This window comes from Mirounga angustirostris, unplaced genomic scaffold (assembly GCF_029215605.1).
Source record: "Mirounga angustirostris isolate CCGP_5_RB_7025 unplaced genomic scaffold, mMirAng1.0.hap1 SCAF_2, whole genome shotgun sequence".
Taxonomy (NCBI): domain Eukaryota; kingdom Metazoa; phylum Chordata; class Mammalia; order Carnivora; family Phocidae; genus Mirounga; species Mirounga angustirostris.
Genome location: NW_026991710.1, coordinates 21,802,025 through 21,818,795, shown reverse-complemented (window position 1 = coordinate 21,818,795; position 16,771 = coordinate 21,802,025). Strand labels below are relative to the sequence as shown.

Below are 16,771 nucleotides of genomic sequence, written 5' to 3'. Positions count from 1 at the left end.
ACATTACTCATTTATATCACATAAAAACTGCATTTTATAAGTGAATTTTAAAATGTGCCCAATGTCTTAATGCTCATAAACAGAAGGACTGGGATTTAAATTTGCATAGCTTTAAAGCCCACATACTTCCTATAGCATGCCCCTTCCACTTCCAGCAAATTTCAGGTACCTGAAAGAGCCCGAGGGGCCATCATTTATGGTCCACCTCCTCATCCCTTCCCAGAACTCCTGGTCAACCTTCACAGCCTTTCACAAACACCACCTTCCATGTATAATCCTACCAGAGAGTTAATTACTCCTTCCAGTGAGCTACCCCCATATCCTATACTTACTCCTATTACAACACACATCACCATTTATTGCAATTATTTGTCTTTCTTACTCAGCTATTTACACCTCATAGCTCAGAGATACATTTCATTCATCATGAATACCTGGCATCCAATGCCTAGTTAGTACATCACAGATACAACCTGTTCTGCTACAGGTGCTTCTGTGTCACCAATTAGCTTATGTGCAACTGGTAAACAAGAATCATGTCAAGAAAATATAAAAGTCTACCATTTCAAGTGTGACTTTTCCTCACATGTTATCATTTTATACCTCCAAGTAACAGCAAACGGATGCAAAGTACCCAGAATGGCAAAACAGAATGGCAAATGTCCAGGCTCTGAACATACTGTCTGCTCACACTCCTTCCTCTCAGTCCAATTTGGCCACCGCCTGTGTCAGCAAAGCTTGTGGCTCACTTTTCAAATTCGTGGGCTCTGCCTTTGCATAATTTAGCAACCTCAACCCTAACACCTCCTTCCATGAAGTTATCTTGGCCTACTTGTAAAGGCCTATACTCACTACTGTATTGACTGATTAGGAATTTAACACATCTTTTGAACTTGTGCTAGTATTTTTATTAGTACTCTTAGTGCATTGGTTACAAAGTTGCATAGGTTCGGAGTAGTCTGCTTCAACCCCATTTTTCTCATAAACTCTGTAATTTTTAAGTTCATAATTTTCCAAACATAACCTTTTCAAGAATGCATGTATCTCATGGTCACAGAAATGCCTGTACTCAAAAGTATTGGGTGAGCTGAATTACTGAGTAGCCAATGCTCATCAGGTATGATACATTCATTCATTCAACAAATATTTACTGAAGATCAAAGTAAATAGGGCACTGCTCTAGGCGTTGGAGACACAATGACACAGTGTCATTGTGCCACACAATGGGCATAGTATGATTGTGTATGTTTGTATGTGTATGCAGACATGCACGCACACCAGTGTGTGTGTGTATTATATTCAACTAAACACCCTTGAATTACATATTATTGCTAGAGACACATTCTGATCTCTATACCAGCAGTTTCCAAACCTTTTCAGAGGAATCACTTTTTGTTTCCTAACAAAATTCTTAAACAGAAACACGATACCCAGAGAAAAGCAGAATCCTGCACACCCAGCATGCCCTGTTCCTGAGGTATCTCCAGGATACCTGAGGTCTGTGAAGCTCTGATGTAAAAACCACTGATTAGCAACAATACCCCGTCTTTACATGACTGTTAATAAATGTGTCATGTGTATTGAGAAAATCAATTAGGTCACTATAAAGCATCTAGGGGAGGTTTCACTCGAGGCCCAAGGCTCATTTCTCTCTCTTCCCATGCAGCTGTGTTAGTAGGAGCCTTAAGACTACTCCTCCCACATACTACTCCCCTAGGAGGGAGTACACATGTGAGAGACTGGGGTTTGGAGAAAAAGAAGCATATGGTTTGTAATTTAGGCCAACTCTTCGGTGACTCAGGGAAATCTTACCATCATAATGGCAAAATCTTAGGGGGTGGAAATTAAGGTGAAAGCCCAGAGAAAAAAAAGAGATTTAAGAGGCTACCCAACTTGGAAAGGCCTTAACTCACAAAATAAAACAAAACAAAACATGCTCACAGATCACAAAAGATCTCACCAGACTTCCTAGGATCAGAAACCAAAACCGGGTTTAAGGACAGAGTCCCGATAGATTTAGGACACATTAACAAACAAAATAAACAAAGAACCCCTGCTCTCTGAAGCTGACATTCTCAGAGGCAGGAGAGAGAAAGGAGATCAACATAATGAATAAGTCAATTATACGATATCTTAGAAGATGACACATGGGGGCGCCTGGGTGGCTCAGTCATTAAGCGCCTGCCTTCGGCTCAGGTCATGATCCCAGTGTCCTGGAATCGAGCCCTGCATCGGGCTCCCTGCTCAGCGGGGAGTCTGCTTCTCCCTCTCCCACTCCCCCTGCTTGTGTTCCCTCTCTCGCTGTGTCTCTCTCTGTCAAATAAATAAATAAAATCTTTAAAAAAAAAAAAGAAGATGACACATGATATGGGAAAAAGAAAATGTGAAGCTAAGAGAGACAGGAGTGTCACAAAAACAAAGGTAAAAGCGGAGAGAGAGGAGTGTGATCTGTGATCTGAACTAGAATAGTGAGGGTGGGCCTCACGGAGGGTCCATAAGGACATCTGAGGTCCTGCAGTTGTGGAACAACAAGGAGTCCAGCTGGGATGGAGCACCGTGAGTGAGACAGACCAGTGGCACATGACAGGAACAGAAGAGGCAAGAGGGGAGGACAGATCATGGAGAGGCTTACAGGCCTTTGTAAAGACTTTAGCTTTTACTCTGAGCCACCACAGGGCAGGGAGCAAATATGATTTATATTTTAAACAGATCATTCTGCTAAGTGAAGTCCAGAATGCAGCAGAGCACAAGCAGACACAGTGAGACCATGAGGCAGCTGCTGCAGTTACCTAGGCAAGAGATGGGAGCTGAACCAGGGTGGAAGCACCATGGGTGGTAACAAGTGGTCAAGTCCTTCTTCCTTCATTCAAGCACAGTGGGTTAAGTGGGTTCCACTCAACTTATCTCATATCCAAAATCTAAAATATACTAGTAGCAACAGACGCTTTAATGGATCTCTAATTCCTTTAGTAATGCCTCCATACTGCAGAGAGACTTCATACACAGGCATACCTTGTTTGATTGCACTTCTATTTATTGCACTTCACAGATATCAAACCAGCCACCATGTTCCCTTAAGCCTAATCTAGAGTAAGACCTTAATTCTCTTCAGTGCTGTGAAGACTGAGGTGAGGAAGCTGCAGAAGGAAAGTCAGAAGCTACACAGGTTGGTTCATGAGGTTTAAGAAAAGAAGCCGTCTCCATAACAGAAAAGTACAAGGTGAAGCAGCAAGTGCTGATGTCGAAGCTGCAGCAAGTTCTCCAGAAGGTAAGTAACAAAGGTGGCTACACTCAACAACAGATATTCAATGTAGACAAAACAGCCTTATGTTGGAAGATGCCATCTGGGACTTTTGCAGCTAGAGAAGAGAAATCAATGCCTGGTTTCAAAGCTCCAAAGAACAGGCTGACTCTTTCGTTAGGGGCTAATGAAGGTGGTGACTTTAAGTTGAAGGCAATGTTCATTTACCATTATGAAAATCCTAGGGCCCTGAAGAATGATGCTAAATCTACCATGCCTGTACTCTATAAAGGGAACAACAAAGCCTTGATGACAACACATCTGTTTACAACATAGTTTACTGAATATTTTAAGCCCACTGTTGAGACCTGCTGCTCAGGAAAAAAAAAAAAAAAAAAAGATTCCTTTCAAAATATTACTGATCACTAGCAATGCACCTGGTCACCCAAGAGCTCTGATGGAGACATACAACGAGATTAATGTTGTTTCCATGCCTGCTAACACAACATCCATTTGATGGCCCATGAATCAAGGAATAATTCTACTTTCAAGTTTTATTATTTAAGAAATATATTTTATAAGGCTATAGCTGCCATAGATAGTGATTCCTCTGATGGATCTGGGGAAGTAAATTAAAAACCTTCTGGAAAGGATTCACTACTCTAAATGCCATTAACAACATTCGTGATTCATGGAAAGAAGGCAAGATATCAACATTCACAAGAGTGTGGAAGAAGGTGATTCCAACCCTCATGGATGATGTTGAGGGATTGATTCAAGGCTTCAGTGGAGAAGGTGACTGTAGATGTGGTGTAAACAGCAAGAGAACTAGAATGAGATGTGCAGCATGAAAATGGGACTGAATTGTTACAATTTCATGATCAAACTTGAACGGATGACGAGTCGTCTCTTACGGATGACCAAAAAGAAACTGGTTTCCTGAGATGGAATCTACTCTTGGTAAAAACGCTGCAAAGATTGTTGAAATGACAACAAAGGATTTAGAGTATTACATAAAACCTGGTTTTGCAATTATGAAAAAAGTTCTCCTTTATGTAAAATGCTATCAAACAGCATTGCATGCTACAGAGAAACTAAACTGTTCATGAAATGAAGAGTCAATCAATGTGGCAAACCTCACTGTTGTTGTACTTTAAGTACTTGCCATAGCCACCCCAACCTTCAGCAAGCAGGACACTGTTCAGCCAGCAGCCACCAACACTGAGGCAAGACCTCTACCAGCAGAAAAATTACAACTTGCTGAAAGCTCAGAGGATGGTTAGCACTTTTCAGCAATAAAGTATTTTACAAATGCATACAAAGGTATGTACATTGTTTTTTTATTTTTTAAAGAATTTATTTATTTATTCACAAGAGACAGAGAGAGAGAGAGGCAGAGGCAGAGGGAGAAGCAGGCTCCCCGCCGAGCAAGGAGCCCGATGCGGGACTCGATCCCAGGACCCTGGGATCATGACCTGAGTCAAAGGCAGACGCTCAACCAACGGAGCCACCCAGGCGTCCCAAGTACATTGTTTTTTTAGACGTAATACCATCGCACACTTCATAGAATACAGTATAGAATAAACATAACTTTTATACACACCAGGAAACCAAAAAACCCATTTGACTCACTTTACTGTAATATTTGCCTTATTGTGGTGGTGTGTACAATGTATCTAAGGCATACCTGTAAGCAGATTAAGGTTTTCTGAGTTTTCCACCATTCTAGCAATTTCTCCCCCATGAAATTTATATTTGTTCATTCCTAGTACTACCGAAATTCCTATTACTTAAAAATCATACGGGGCAGGGAAATGGAGAGATAGATTTTTAAGTGTATGTATCTTTCATTTAAGTCAGTGATATTTTTTCCTTCTTTTTCTTCTTCCCAGTGTATTTTAACAGATGCCTCTTTTAAAAAGTGAAAACAAAAATGTAAGCAAACTATCAACCTTCTTGTACACTAATAAAAATACTGAGCATTGATGGGATAGCTTTCTATATATTCCCATTTCCAAATGTTACCACAGCCAGTCTAGTAAACTTTATGTCTTTATCCTCCTATGCAGTAGTCTGTCCCACCTTCCTCCTCCTTTCCTTTCATTATTCAAACTTGCAGAGGAAAATATATACAACATAAATGTTTGGTAAAAGAATAGAAACACAAAAACATTAGGAAAATGACATTTTGGTTGACTCTGTCACTCAAAAATAAAATAAAAATAATAAGAAGAATAAGCTTAATGGACTTCCTTTTTTTTTTTCTTTTTAAACTTTAGTAGCTTTCTAGTATTAGGGATCAAGTTGAGGTTTAGGTCATACATTTTTCCTGCCTTAAACAATTGCTGTCCATGAGACAGCTTGAGGATCTAAGGGCAGAAAAGTAGTAAAATATAAATCACAGAACTTTATCATGCAACTCTTAGAAGACTTCATAATTTATTTCAGGAAAAGCTTAAAAGTTCTGTGCCTTCTGAAGACTTTAGGAACTGTTCTCAGTAACTAAAATAACAACTTTGGGATCCATGTTTATTAGATAAACCTTTTATAATAATGTCACTAACAGCTGAAGCAATATTCCACAACTTTAAGCTCTCAGACATGCATGATCTTATTTATTCTAGTATAAGGTATCAAATTATCTGAAAACAGGCTGACCCTTAATGAATTGTAAGATAAAAATCATTTTTCAAAATCAAAAGTGGAAAAATTATTTACGAAAATATAAATATCCTCACAGAAAATGTTATTTTGATTTTTGTCATAAAATCATTTGCAATTAGTGAGTTAACAATGGTTAAGCAGGGCAGAAGAGCAGGTGAAGGATTCAGTTCACTGAAATAGTCTTACCTTCTGATGTTTTCCACCGTTTCCATAAATCCTCAACAGTTATATGCTTATCTTCTCTGTGCAGATGACTGTGTTTATTAGTAGCATCTTTATATTTCATATCTTCTCTGATAAACTATAAAAGAGAAAACATTAAGTAAATTAAATTCACAATTTTATAATCTCTGTACACTCAGAAACAAAATTTTGAAATCCAGTAGGTGGCAATTTTCAGATAACAACTGGTACATTTTTGGTATTTTATACTCACATTATACTTACAGTTTTGTAAAATATTTAATAAAATGTCTGCTACTACTAATCATAACAACAACAAAAGTCCTTACTTAATGCTCATTATTTACCAGGTACTATCCTACGTTATAGTATGTCTATTCACTCTCACACACACACACACACACACACACACATACACACTCATTTAACTTCATGATAATACTATATTATGTATCCCCATTTTATAGATGAGAAAACCAAGACCCAAAGAAGTAAAATAATTTGCCCAAGGTTGAAAAAATAACAAATAGCGGAGCTAAGTATATTATGCTCAACAGCATATTATTATATATATAAATTATATACATAGTGCATTTTTACCAAATACTTAGTGACAGGGGTGTTTCAAAACACAGTAAATACTAATCTCAATTACTGCCTCATATTTCTGTGTTCTCCTACATGTGAAGCTATTACTTATAGTTGAGAGGCATCTGACTGCAGTGTTCAGAACTAAAGCATTTTATAAAACTGAAGTAGATCTCTATTAATCTTACTTTAAAATATAGAGAGAAAATACACTAATATTTTCTTTGCTAAAAACTAACCTGCTCTGTATTCATTATAGAAAATCCTTCAGTTGCTCCCCACTGTCTCCCAAAAAAAAGGCATTTGCTTTTTATTCGGGAGAAGGAGAAGCAAACTCCTTTTATGGCTTACATATCATTTTCCAATCCTATCCCTGACAATCTTTTCAGCCTGATCTTTTGACACTTTTCCCATATAAACTCATTACTCTAATTATATAAAAGAAAGTTTTTTAATATTATTTTACTTGATATCTTTATTGATTTTTTCAAAAATATAAGATCATACAAAAGATTATTTCAGAAATCCATAATGCAGAAAGTGAATATTCCCTATAGCTCCCAAGGCATATTTTTCTGACTTTTATATACTGACAATGAACATCATTTTCAGACAAAGGCCAAATTTTGCTTTTGTGTCATTTTCTGCTAAAACTAAAAAAAGAAGTTTTTAACCTAATATTTAGTGTAATATTGAGAAATCATTTCACTTTCCTGAGATTTAATAACCTCGGCTACAAAATGAAGAAACATTTTAGGATCAACACTACTCAACATGTCATGAGACTGGCGTTGGTCAGGAAACTGATACCTGTCTACAATACATATAAAAACGGAGAGAAGCCATTTAGAAACCTTTATAGTAATTAGACATTTTCAAAGAATCTGACCCAAGCATGTGATAAATGTACTTACCATGCAGGCCCCATCTATAATGAATTGGAAATGAAAATTCTGGTCCTTCACCATAGATACTTTGAAAAGCAATTACCTAGGTCTATTCTAGTGCTTATTAATTTTGCTGTTCTAACTAGTGCCTCACTCTGTTCTTCTAAGTACCCTTTTTAAAAGTTATTTTTAGGGCACCTGGGTGGCTCAGTTGGTTAAGCGACTGCCTTCGGCTCAGGTCATGATCCTGGAGTCCCAGGATCGAGTCCCGCATCGGGCTCCCTGCTCGGCAGGGAGTCTGCTTCTCCCTCTGACCCTCCCCCCTCTCCTGCTCTCTCTCTCTCATTCTCTCTCTCAAATAAATAAATAAAATCTTTAAAAAAAAAAAAAGTTATTTTTAAAGGGATCTGCCTCATTGCTCCAACTCCTATTTCATATTTTTCTAATTTCCCATTTCTGCCAATTCCTCGTTGTTCTTCCTGATATCTTCAGAATGCAGTAGATATACCTGGAAAAATCATGTCACTGAGATGTTCAGAAATTGCCCCTAGCTTGGAAAAGGTTCAAGAGCTAGAGAGAAATTCTAGAATGAAAAGCATGATGACAAAAAAAGCAGGGAGGAAGCCTGCCTTGGAAATGGTCCAGTCAGTTGGAACAAATGGCAACTGTTTCATATATGTGATACATGAGGGGAAAAAAAAGTCCTAGGAAATTCTCTTCACCCCATGAACACAAAGAACCTAAAAGTAGAGTTCTGTGGCTTTAGGATCAATGTATTTCAGAAAATAGAGCTGATTTCCATATATAGGCTAGATGAGGCATTCTAGCTACTGAACTATTTTAGTAAGCCTAGGACGAGTATATAGATATCTGCCAAAATATGTGATGAACAAAATCAAAGAATTAAGATATCGGAAAAAGGCAATTAAAAAAAAAAAAAAAGCTCAGGAAGATTATCTATAGTTCACTTAATGTAAAAGAATTATCTGGCTCCCAAAAATGTTGGATCAAAACTGAGTAAATGCACAGAATTGTATTTTCCCTGAAATTATCATTTAAAAATTAATACATGCTTCTGTTTTAAAACATGACCCCAGGATAACACAATTCATAACAAACCACATTGAAGTGTATTCTGTATCTCCTACATCTTCAACATTTTGATCTAGGTCATCACTTTGATCATCACTAGAATTACTTTATGTTGAAACTAAGTTGGAAAAATTTTAACTGAACCAAATGCACTAAAACTCATCAGCTTCCATTAAACCCTCTCTCCAGTATGTTTCCTATAGATCATTTTGACTGTTCAGACTTTTCTAAAACTTCACAGAAAACTGAAAATTATAAAACTGAGGCAAGGCTAACAGAGAAATTTTAAAAGCAGTCACCAACAATTGAAAATGCATGAGAAAATGACAAATACTTCTTACTTGTTGAAATCTGTGAATTAAATCGGAAAATAGAATCTGAAATTCTATAAGGTAAATCTTTAAATAATGTACTGCAAATAACGTGGTAAACATGTCCAATTATGTACCTAATTATACCTACTATAGGAAAGGCTGAATTGATAATACAAATACAGAAGTACTCAAATAAATGACTACTGAATATTCTTCTCAAAAACATTCACGCAGATGATTCTTTTAAATACATTCTTCTAAAACCATTATGGAATCTACATATCCAGTTCAGGAAGTTAGCTTTTAGATGATAAGCTGATTTCAGTTCCCTGTATCTTTAACATATATATTATTTGCATTTTGTATTTATATTTTTGATGCTATGTATTTTTTCTTTTATTTTTATATTTGCATTTATATTTTGTATTTGTGTTATTTTTATTACAGTGCTTAATAAAATCTGACACATGCTAGTACAGACATATTTGAGGGCTCTTTTCAGCCTATACCTCCTACCCTACCAACATAAGGGTAGTTCTCTGAATGTGTTCAGTCATCCCTCCTCAACCTATCACCCACTGCCACAGCTATGTGACTAAAGGATGGACACCTGACCCAGAAGAAAACAATCCAGAGAATGACCAGGATGAAAGGATTCTATTTCACCAGGAAATGCAATTCACACCATAAAAGGCTGGATCACTTGGTGATGGCTCTGGATTGTTAAGGTAATAAGGAAAATGGTGTTGAAGGTACCATTTTAGGACCAGACAAGATAAACCATGTACAGAGGAAGTCAAAACGTAGAGAAAGAAAATAATGAAAGAGAACAGAGAGAGAAAGAAATGGCACCAGGAACTGCCTCGATTCTTGAGGACTTCCCGTTTCAGTTCCTCAGGAGGCCTGGGGCACACAATTCTTGTCCTGATTTCCATGACATAACAATGATACATAGGTATTTCCCCTTTTATTTTTAATTATACAATTTTAAGATCTCAATAGCCAAGGAGAGGTGATTTATCATCACAGTTAAGCACTCAGACTCTGGAGTGTGACAGACTATATTCAAAATCTGATTCCACTACTTGTATTCTTTTTAGCCTCATATTTCTCCTTTGTACAGTGAGGAAAATAAAATTACCCACTACATATGGTTATGAAAAAGATTAAATTAAAAATTCATGCTTAGTACACAGAAGTGTTAGACAATAAAAATAATTTGAGTTGTTATTGCTCTTGAAGTTTAAAGCCTGAATAATTTAGTTTCACCCTGACTAGACTGGTAGGTTAATACACATCTTGGAAAATATCAGACATTTATAAAGCTACAATTTCCCAATACTCTTAAAACTACCATTTCAGACATTCTGAAACAAAATACATAACACAGAAATGAAGAGGAGAACCACAACCTTTTCACTGACAATGTAAGCAGAGATTTTCCCAAAGGACACTTGTCATCAAAACAACAGTGTCCAAGGTCTGCTAGGTGAGTCAGTTAAAGCAAATACATTCCTGGAAAAAAACTGCAGGGTCTTCCTGTCTTGAAAATAATACTAAAATAGCTTAGTATAATGTCTCAGGGGAAAGAATGCATAACCAGAAAGGACTACTGTTACCCACACTTGTACAGATGAAAAAGGAGGGTTGACAATTGATTCAATTTGATAGAGTTACTTAAGTTATTTAAGGAAACCAAATACTGGAAGTAAATTTTACAGAATTCCAAAGTTTAAGTCCTTCACCGCTATCCTAACCTGGATGTTCTGAAAAATGCACTGATTCCCAAATTCTTAGAAATGATACCATGCTAATAAAGCATGAATTGCCCATGTATCTTCATCCCAAAACTGAGCATAGTGGGGAAAAGCACAGATTCAATCTTCAGACCATGAATATCTCAAATGTATTATTTGCTATATGACCTTAGTAAGCTACTTTCCCCTCTGTGCTTCAGTTTTCTCATGAGCAAAATGGTAATAACAGTCATATATCAAAAGTGACTTATTACACATGAAATGTAAAAAACAGTGCTTGGTATATAGTAAACATTCAACAATGTCAGCTATTTCATGTAAATCATTTATTTTTTAAAATAACAAGTTAAATCTTTGCCTTGTTATGCACACTTTATATCATTTCTTGAAGTGGCAGAAGATAACTTTGAGGTACTACAGAACACCACTGATAATCACTGATCTAAGTGTAGTAATATCAAATCTTGCTTGATACCTGCCACACAAAATGCTGTAACAGTGCAGAGATACGGGCTAGTACTAAGATATTGGTCTTAATAACTTTGATCTTATCATCTAAGATGGATGATGACACCTACACAAAAACTTAAGAGAACACAGGCAAATGGGAATATGTTTTCATGGAATTAAGAATGAAAAAGGTAAATCACTTAACATCTGAGAAAAAATTCTTCAGATCCTAAATTCAAATATTTTTTCAAACATTAAAATTCTATACTAAAGAAAACTTCAAGCTGATTTGGACAGTCTCTGCACCTTAACAAGCATAACTTTACACTTTTGCCCAGTAGCTACAGGATGTTATCAGTCCTTAATCCCATTCCCTAAACCTCCAAACATCAAAACCCATCAGTCAATCCCCAGTTTACCCACAATAAGTGCACCAATGACCTCCTTAGGATTCTGTTCTGTTCTCAGAACAGCTCAGAGTTCAAGTGGCCTCACAATGACTCTCAACACCATCTAAGCTAGACTGTAGCCTTTTATGAGGTAGGTGGAGAACTTAACCATTATTTATGACACTAATTCAATTGAATGATCAGTTAATAAATGACAGATGACAGTCAAACAACTAGTTTACAAAGACCTGTAAAACACAATATATTTATGAGCTGAAGTATGCCAGTCATTTGTTTTACAGGAACCAATACATGACCTATATCATGACTACTCTTCAAGATAATTGCTGACTATAATCCAAAAATCTGTAACAAAATTACCTACGATTCCATCAGTCTATCCAATAGTAACTAAGGAAATAGAAAGAAAGAAAGAAAGAAACAACTATACTGTCCTTAAGAACACCACAATAAAAGTCCAAAGGCAGAGGCAAATGACTTATCTTCTGTGTTCTCATTTGGAAAATAAAAGGTAAAAAATATCTTAAAAAATTATAAATATAAAAAAGAACATAGTTTTATAAACATATGGAGAACATTTGTTGCTTTTATTTATTATTATTATTTGTTATTTATTGTTTATTATTATTATAAAAACAAGTAGGTATTGTGGCAAGTAGAGATATACCAAAGTCTAGTTTTGGCCCTAGTTTCTGGCCAAAATCTACTATTAGGCTTTGGTCTCAGTTTCCAGAACTCTGAACACACACACACACACCTACTTAAATGTCTTCTGGCCATCCATGAACTTGTGGTGATCAATACTCATGAGATCACATAGGTCAAAATTATATCCATCAAGCATAACAACAGTAACATATAAGGTGAGTCATTCAGATTTAACATTAATATGTGAATTTTACTTTAAGTATAACTAAGCATTCAAGATGTAACCAAAAAATCTCCTGTTTTTTTACTGGCTAAAATTCAGCTAAGAAGAGGTTACAGATACAAGGTTTACCTTACCCACCCTCCCCCAAAACGACTAAGAAACCAGATAAAATATATGGAACGATGGTTTTCAAGACATTGAATATCAAGACAACAAAGTACAGTGATCCCTGAAGACCAAAAACAAAGTATGCCCTGTGACTGCCCTAAATTAATTCCTGAAGAGAACTACCAGGATAAAGCACAGGAAGAGGGAACCCAGGCAGAGAATGACAGTCCCCTGAGTTGAAAAGAGAGAAGTGGGGGAGAACTAAGGAGGGTAGGGATTACAGTACTAAGTACCAGAGAAGAGTGAGCCACAGAGAAAGAAGACTGGATTATCTAGAAAGGGTACCTTGAGTCTTTAGTGACTACTATCACCCCATGCATGCAAGAAAGCCACAGCAAGCCAAAGAAAAGAGACACAAAAAAAATTTAGAGCAGTCTTTGAAGATTACAAAGGACAGGGAATAGTGCTTGTTCCAACAAGACAAATGAAAATCTCCTAATTTGTAGGTCATCAGGTAGAATACTAAGAAGGGTTTTGCCCTAGTACTGAAGAATACTAACCCAGACTAAACTACATTGATTCTGCCCCCCCAAAAGCTTATAAATACAAGCCAAGGGGATTAAACTGTTTCCATGTAACTTAAACCTGCCCTAGAATAAAGCTTAAGAATACTTCTATGTATACAAAATACTCAGTACAAGGTAAAATCCACAATGTCTGACATCCAATGAGAAATTACCAGGTACTCTGAGATACAGAAAAAAACAACCCACAACTAGGAGAAAAGTCAGTATCAAACCAATCCAAGAATGGCAATGATGAGAGAATTATAAACAAAGACATTAAAATAGTTATTATAGCTATATTCTATATATTCAAGAAGCCAGAGTAAATACTGAACATGTTAATGGAGACATTTAAGACTGAAGTATTTTTTTCAAAGACCCAAATCAAAATTCTAAACATTAAAACTACAATGACTGAGATGAAAAATACACTAAATGAGATTAATAATAAACATAACAGACTAAAATATCAGCAAATTTAAATACAATAAGCATGAGAAACTATCCAAATTAGATAGTGAGCTGTGGGACAACGTCAAGCAGCCTAACATAAGTGTAACTGGAGTCCGTAAGGAGCCAAGAGGGAGTGACAAAAAAATATACTTGAAAAAATAATGACCAAAATTTTTCAAATTTTATTAAAATTATAAACCCACAGATCCCAGAAGATCAATATACCTCAGACCAGAAACACAAAGAAAACTACACCAACACACATCATAATCAAATAGCTTAAAACCAGGGATAAAGAGGGTAATCTAAAAGCAACTGGGTAGGGGAGGGGAGATAAAAGACACAATAGGGGGGCACCTGGGTGGCTCAGTTGGTTAAGCGACTGCCTTCGGCTCGGGTCATGATCCCAGGGTGCTGGGATCGAGCCCCGCATCGGGCTTCCTGCTCAGCAGGAGGTCTGCTTCTCCCTCTCCCTCTCCCACTCCCCCTGCCTGTGTTCCCTCTCTCGCTGTCTCTCTCTCTGTGTCAATTAATTAAATAAATAAAATCTTAAAAAAAAAAAAAAGACACAATAGGTACAGAGGAACAGAGATAAGGAGGATAGCAGAATTTTTGTCAGACAAAAAATACAATCCAGAGACCACTTAGGAAGCATATTTAAAGTATGAAAGAAAAAACTGTTAACCTACAATTCTTACCCAGCAAAAACATCTTCCAAAAATGAAGGCAAAATAAAAACTTTTTCGGACATACAAACGGTAAGAGTTTATCACAGGAAGTCCTGTACTGCCAGAAATGTTTTTAAAAGCCCTGTAAGCAGAAGGAAACTAATACCAGATGGAAATCTGAGCATAGTAAGAACAGTTTTGAAGGAATAACAAAGGCAAAAGCTTAAGTGAGTTCAAGAAAGAAAGAGATAAGAAAAATAGTACACAAATCCTTTTGAGGGAGCTCGTTGGAAGAGAAGGAGAAAGGAATTGGGCAATAACCAAAGGGAGAAAGAGAGTCAGGACAAGTTTTCATTATTGTTGTGTTTATGAGGTGGGAAAACAATGGCAGGTTTGCATCAGTTGTGAAAGATCCAGTAGAAAATGGAAAATTGCTGAAGCATTGCCCTAGAGTTGCCAAGGGGAGACGAGAGAAGGTAGAGTGCTCAGGTGGAAGAATTCACTTTTGGTAGGGGCACAAACAGTGAATCGACAGTAACAGGAGAGAATATATAGTTTATAGCCATAAATGAAGGTGGATGAGCAACCCCAGTGTCCTTATATGGCCTCTGACAAGGAGAGAGGAAAAACTTCCCTACCCCAATCCTAGGATCTCTGGTTAGTTATGACATCATTGGGATAAGATTTTAAACACAACCACAAAGTATGGGAAATAAATAGCAATGGGAAGGCAAAGGAAAATTACTGACCAATTATACTTAGTAGATTGTATAGCAACACAAAAGATTTCTCTTCACTGTCTTCTACAAAAGAAAATAACAGTTTCAAAATTTGAGGATCAAAATGTTCTATATCACAATTGTGGTGGTAGATACATGGGTATATACATTTGTTAAAATTCATGAAACTGTATAGCTAAAATTTCTGCACTGAATTTTAAATTCAGAAGGTAAAATATACCACAAATATTTAAATCATCAAGATTTCAAGAAACTCGGGCGCCTGGATGGCTCAGTCGGTTAAGCATCTTGTCTTCAGCTCAGGTCATGATCCTGAGGTCCTGGGATTAAGTCCCACATCGGGCTCCCTGCTCAGCAGAGAGTCTGCTTCTCCCTTTCTCTCTCCCTCTGTCTCTCCCCCTGCTTGTGCTTGCTCTCTCTAATACATAAAATCTTTAAAAAAAAAAAAAATTAATAAAATAAAATAAAATTTAAAAATGTAAAAAAAGAATTTGAAGAAACTCATTATCTTTTATGGGCACAATTTTATTCATTAAAAAAGATATTATTTATTCCTAATGTACTGCTCATCTCTCATGATCATTAAGCCAACCTCTAAGAGATTACATTAACTTGCCACATATTATACTTTGTAAATGTCTTTTTATTTTTTGGTTTTTCAGGGTAGAAGAGTTTAAAATACTTCCATTGGTGAGACTCAGGTTGTAACTGTAACCCTTTTATTTGTGTTTTTTGGTTGTTTTGTTCTGTCATAATTGAATTTTATTGGTTGTTCTAGGGATTAGCACACAGACATTTGAATTTGTAAACAATTCTTCACGTATGTACCAAAAACCTAAAAAATCATGTACTTGTGATTCTTTTCTAAGCAGTTATTCCAGTGACTTTCCAGCTTAAAATCTGGAGGTAAATTTTCCTTAACAGGATATCAAGTATTATTATCTTCAAATGTTGTACGATGTTACACAGTTAAGTCCCACTAATTCACAATTTAGTATCATATATACTTCATACTCAAGTTTTAATCTGTCACAGCACATTAACAAAGTTACTAGGAAAACTGGACTTCTACAGCTAAAGATGTTATGGAGTGTACAAAACTATGACAGGGAGACCCAAGATCAAGGAGTGGTTTTCCTGAGGAAACAATTTTACCAAAAGCAACAGAAGAACAGAAGTAATTTAAAATGTTCAAGATGTATTAAATGCACGACTGACTTCAAATTGCTATTTATGATGCTCTGTGTTATGGGATATAAAAACTACCCCATCTATGGAATGTCAGGCTGACACCCAAGACAACCAAAGCCTCCCATACTCAATATCCCACTATTTTCTGGCTATACCAAGCAAATGACTTCACTTCTTAAAAAAAGCATTTACACATAAAAAATGGGATAAGGTGGGATTCTCTCCTTAAAAATGTTTCTAGAGCTACTAAAAAACTTGCATTTACAAAACATTTGATAAAAATATTCCTTTGGATTGTTTAAGAAGGGAGACAGAGACCACTGATAAGACATGGCATACTATATTAATCAGACTGGGCCTCCCTCTCTCTCCTGTGGTATCAGAGGCAAACTCTCATTTCTAGTTTCTCTGTTTTCTGTAGGTAAGTCTTCTCTTGTTTCTTTGTTAGCCACTTCAGCCTGTTTTCCCTCTGCACCCCTTTTCCCTTTTATTTGCACTTTTTTAATCTGAAGATTTTTCCTTTCCTGCTGCCATTTTTTGATTCATTTCCGCTTCTGCAGAAGCAGGTTTAGTTGACAACCTTGCTGA

At 36.4% G+C, this 16,771-nt stretch overlaps 1 protein-coding gene across 5 annotated transcripts in view; it reads right to left on the bottom strand.

Moving 5' to 3' along the window:
- STIM2 (stromal interaction molecule 2) overlaps positions 1–16,771 on the bottom strand; it is a 145,778-nt gene that overhangs the window by 49,567 nt on the left and 79,440 nt on the right. For all 5 annotated transcript variants that reach the window (XM_064584354.1, XM_054508975.2, XM_064584353.1 and 2 more), the window contains exon 3: positions 6,092–6,206. In XM_064584354.1, the coding sequence (XP_064440424.1) occupies positions 6,092–6,206 (115 nt within the window). The remainder of the gene's footprint in view (positions 1–6,091; positions 6,207–16,771) is intronic.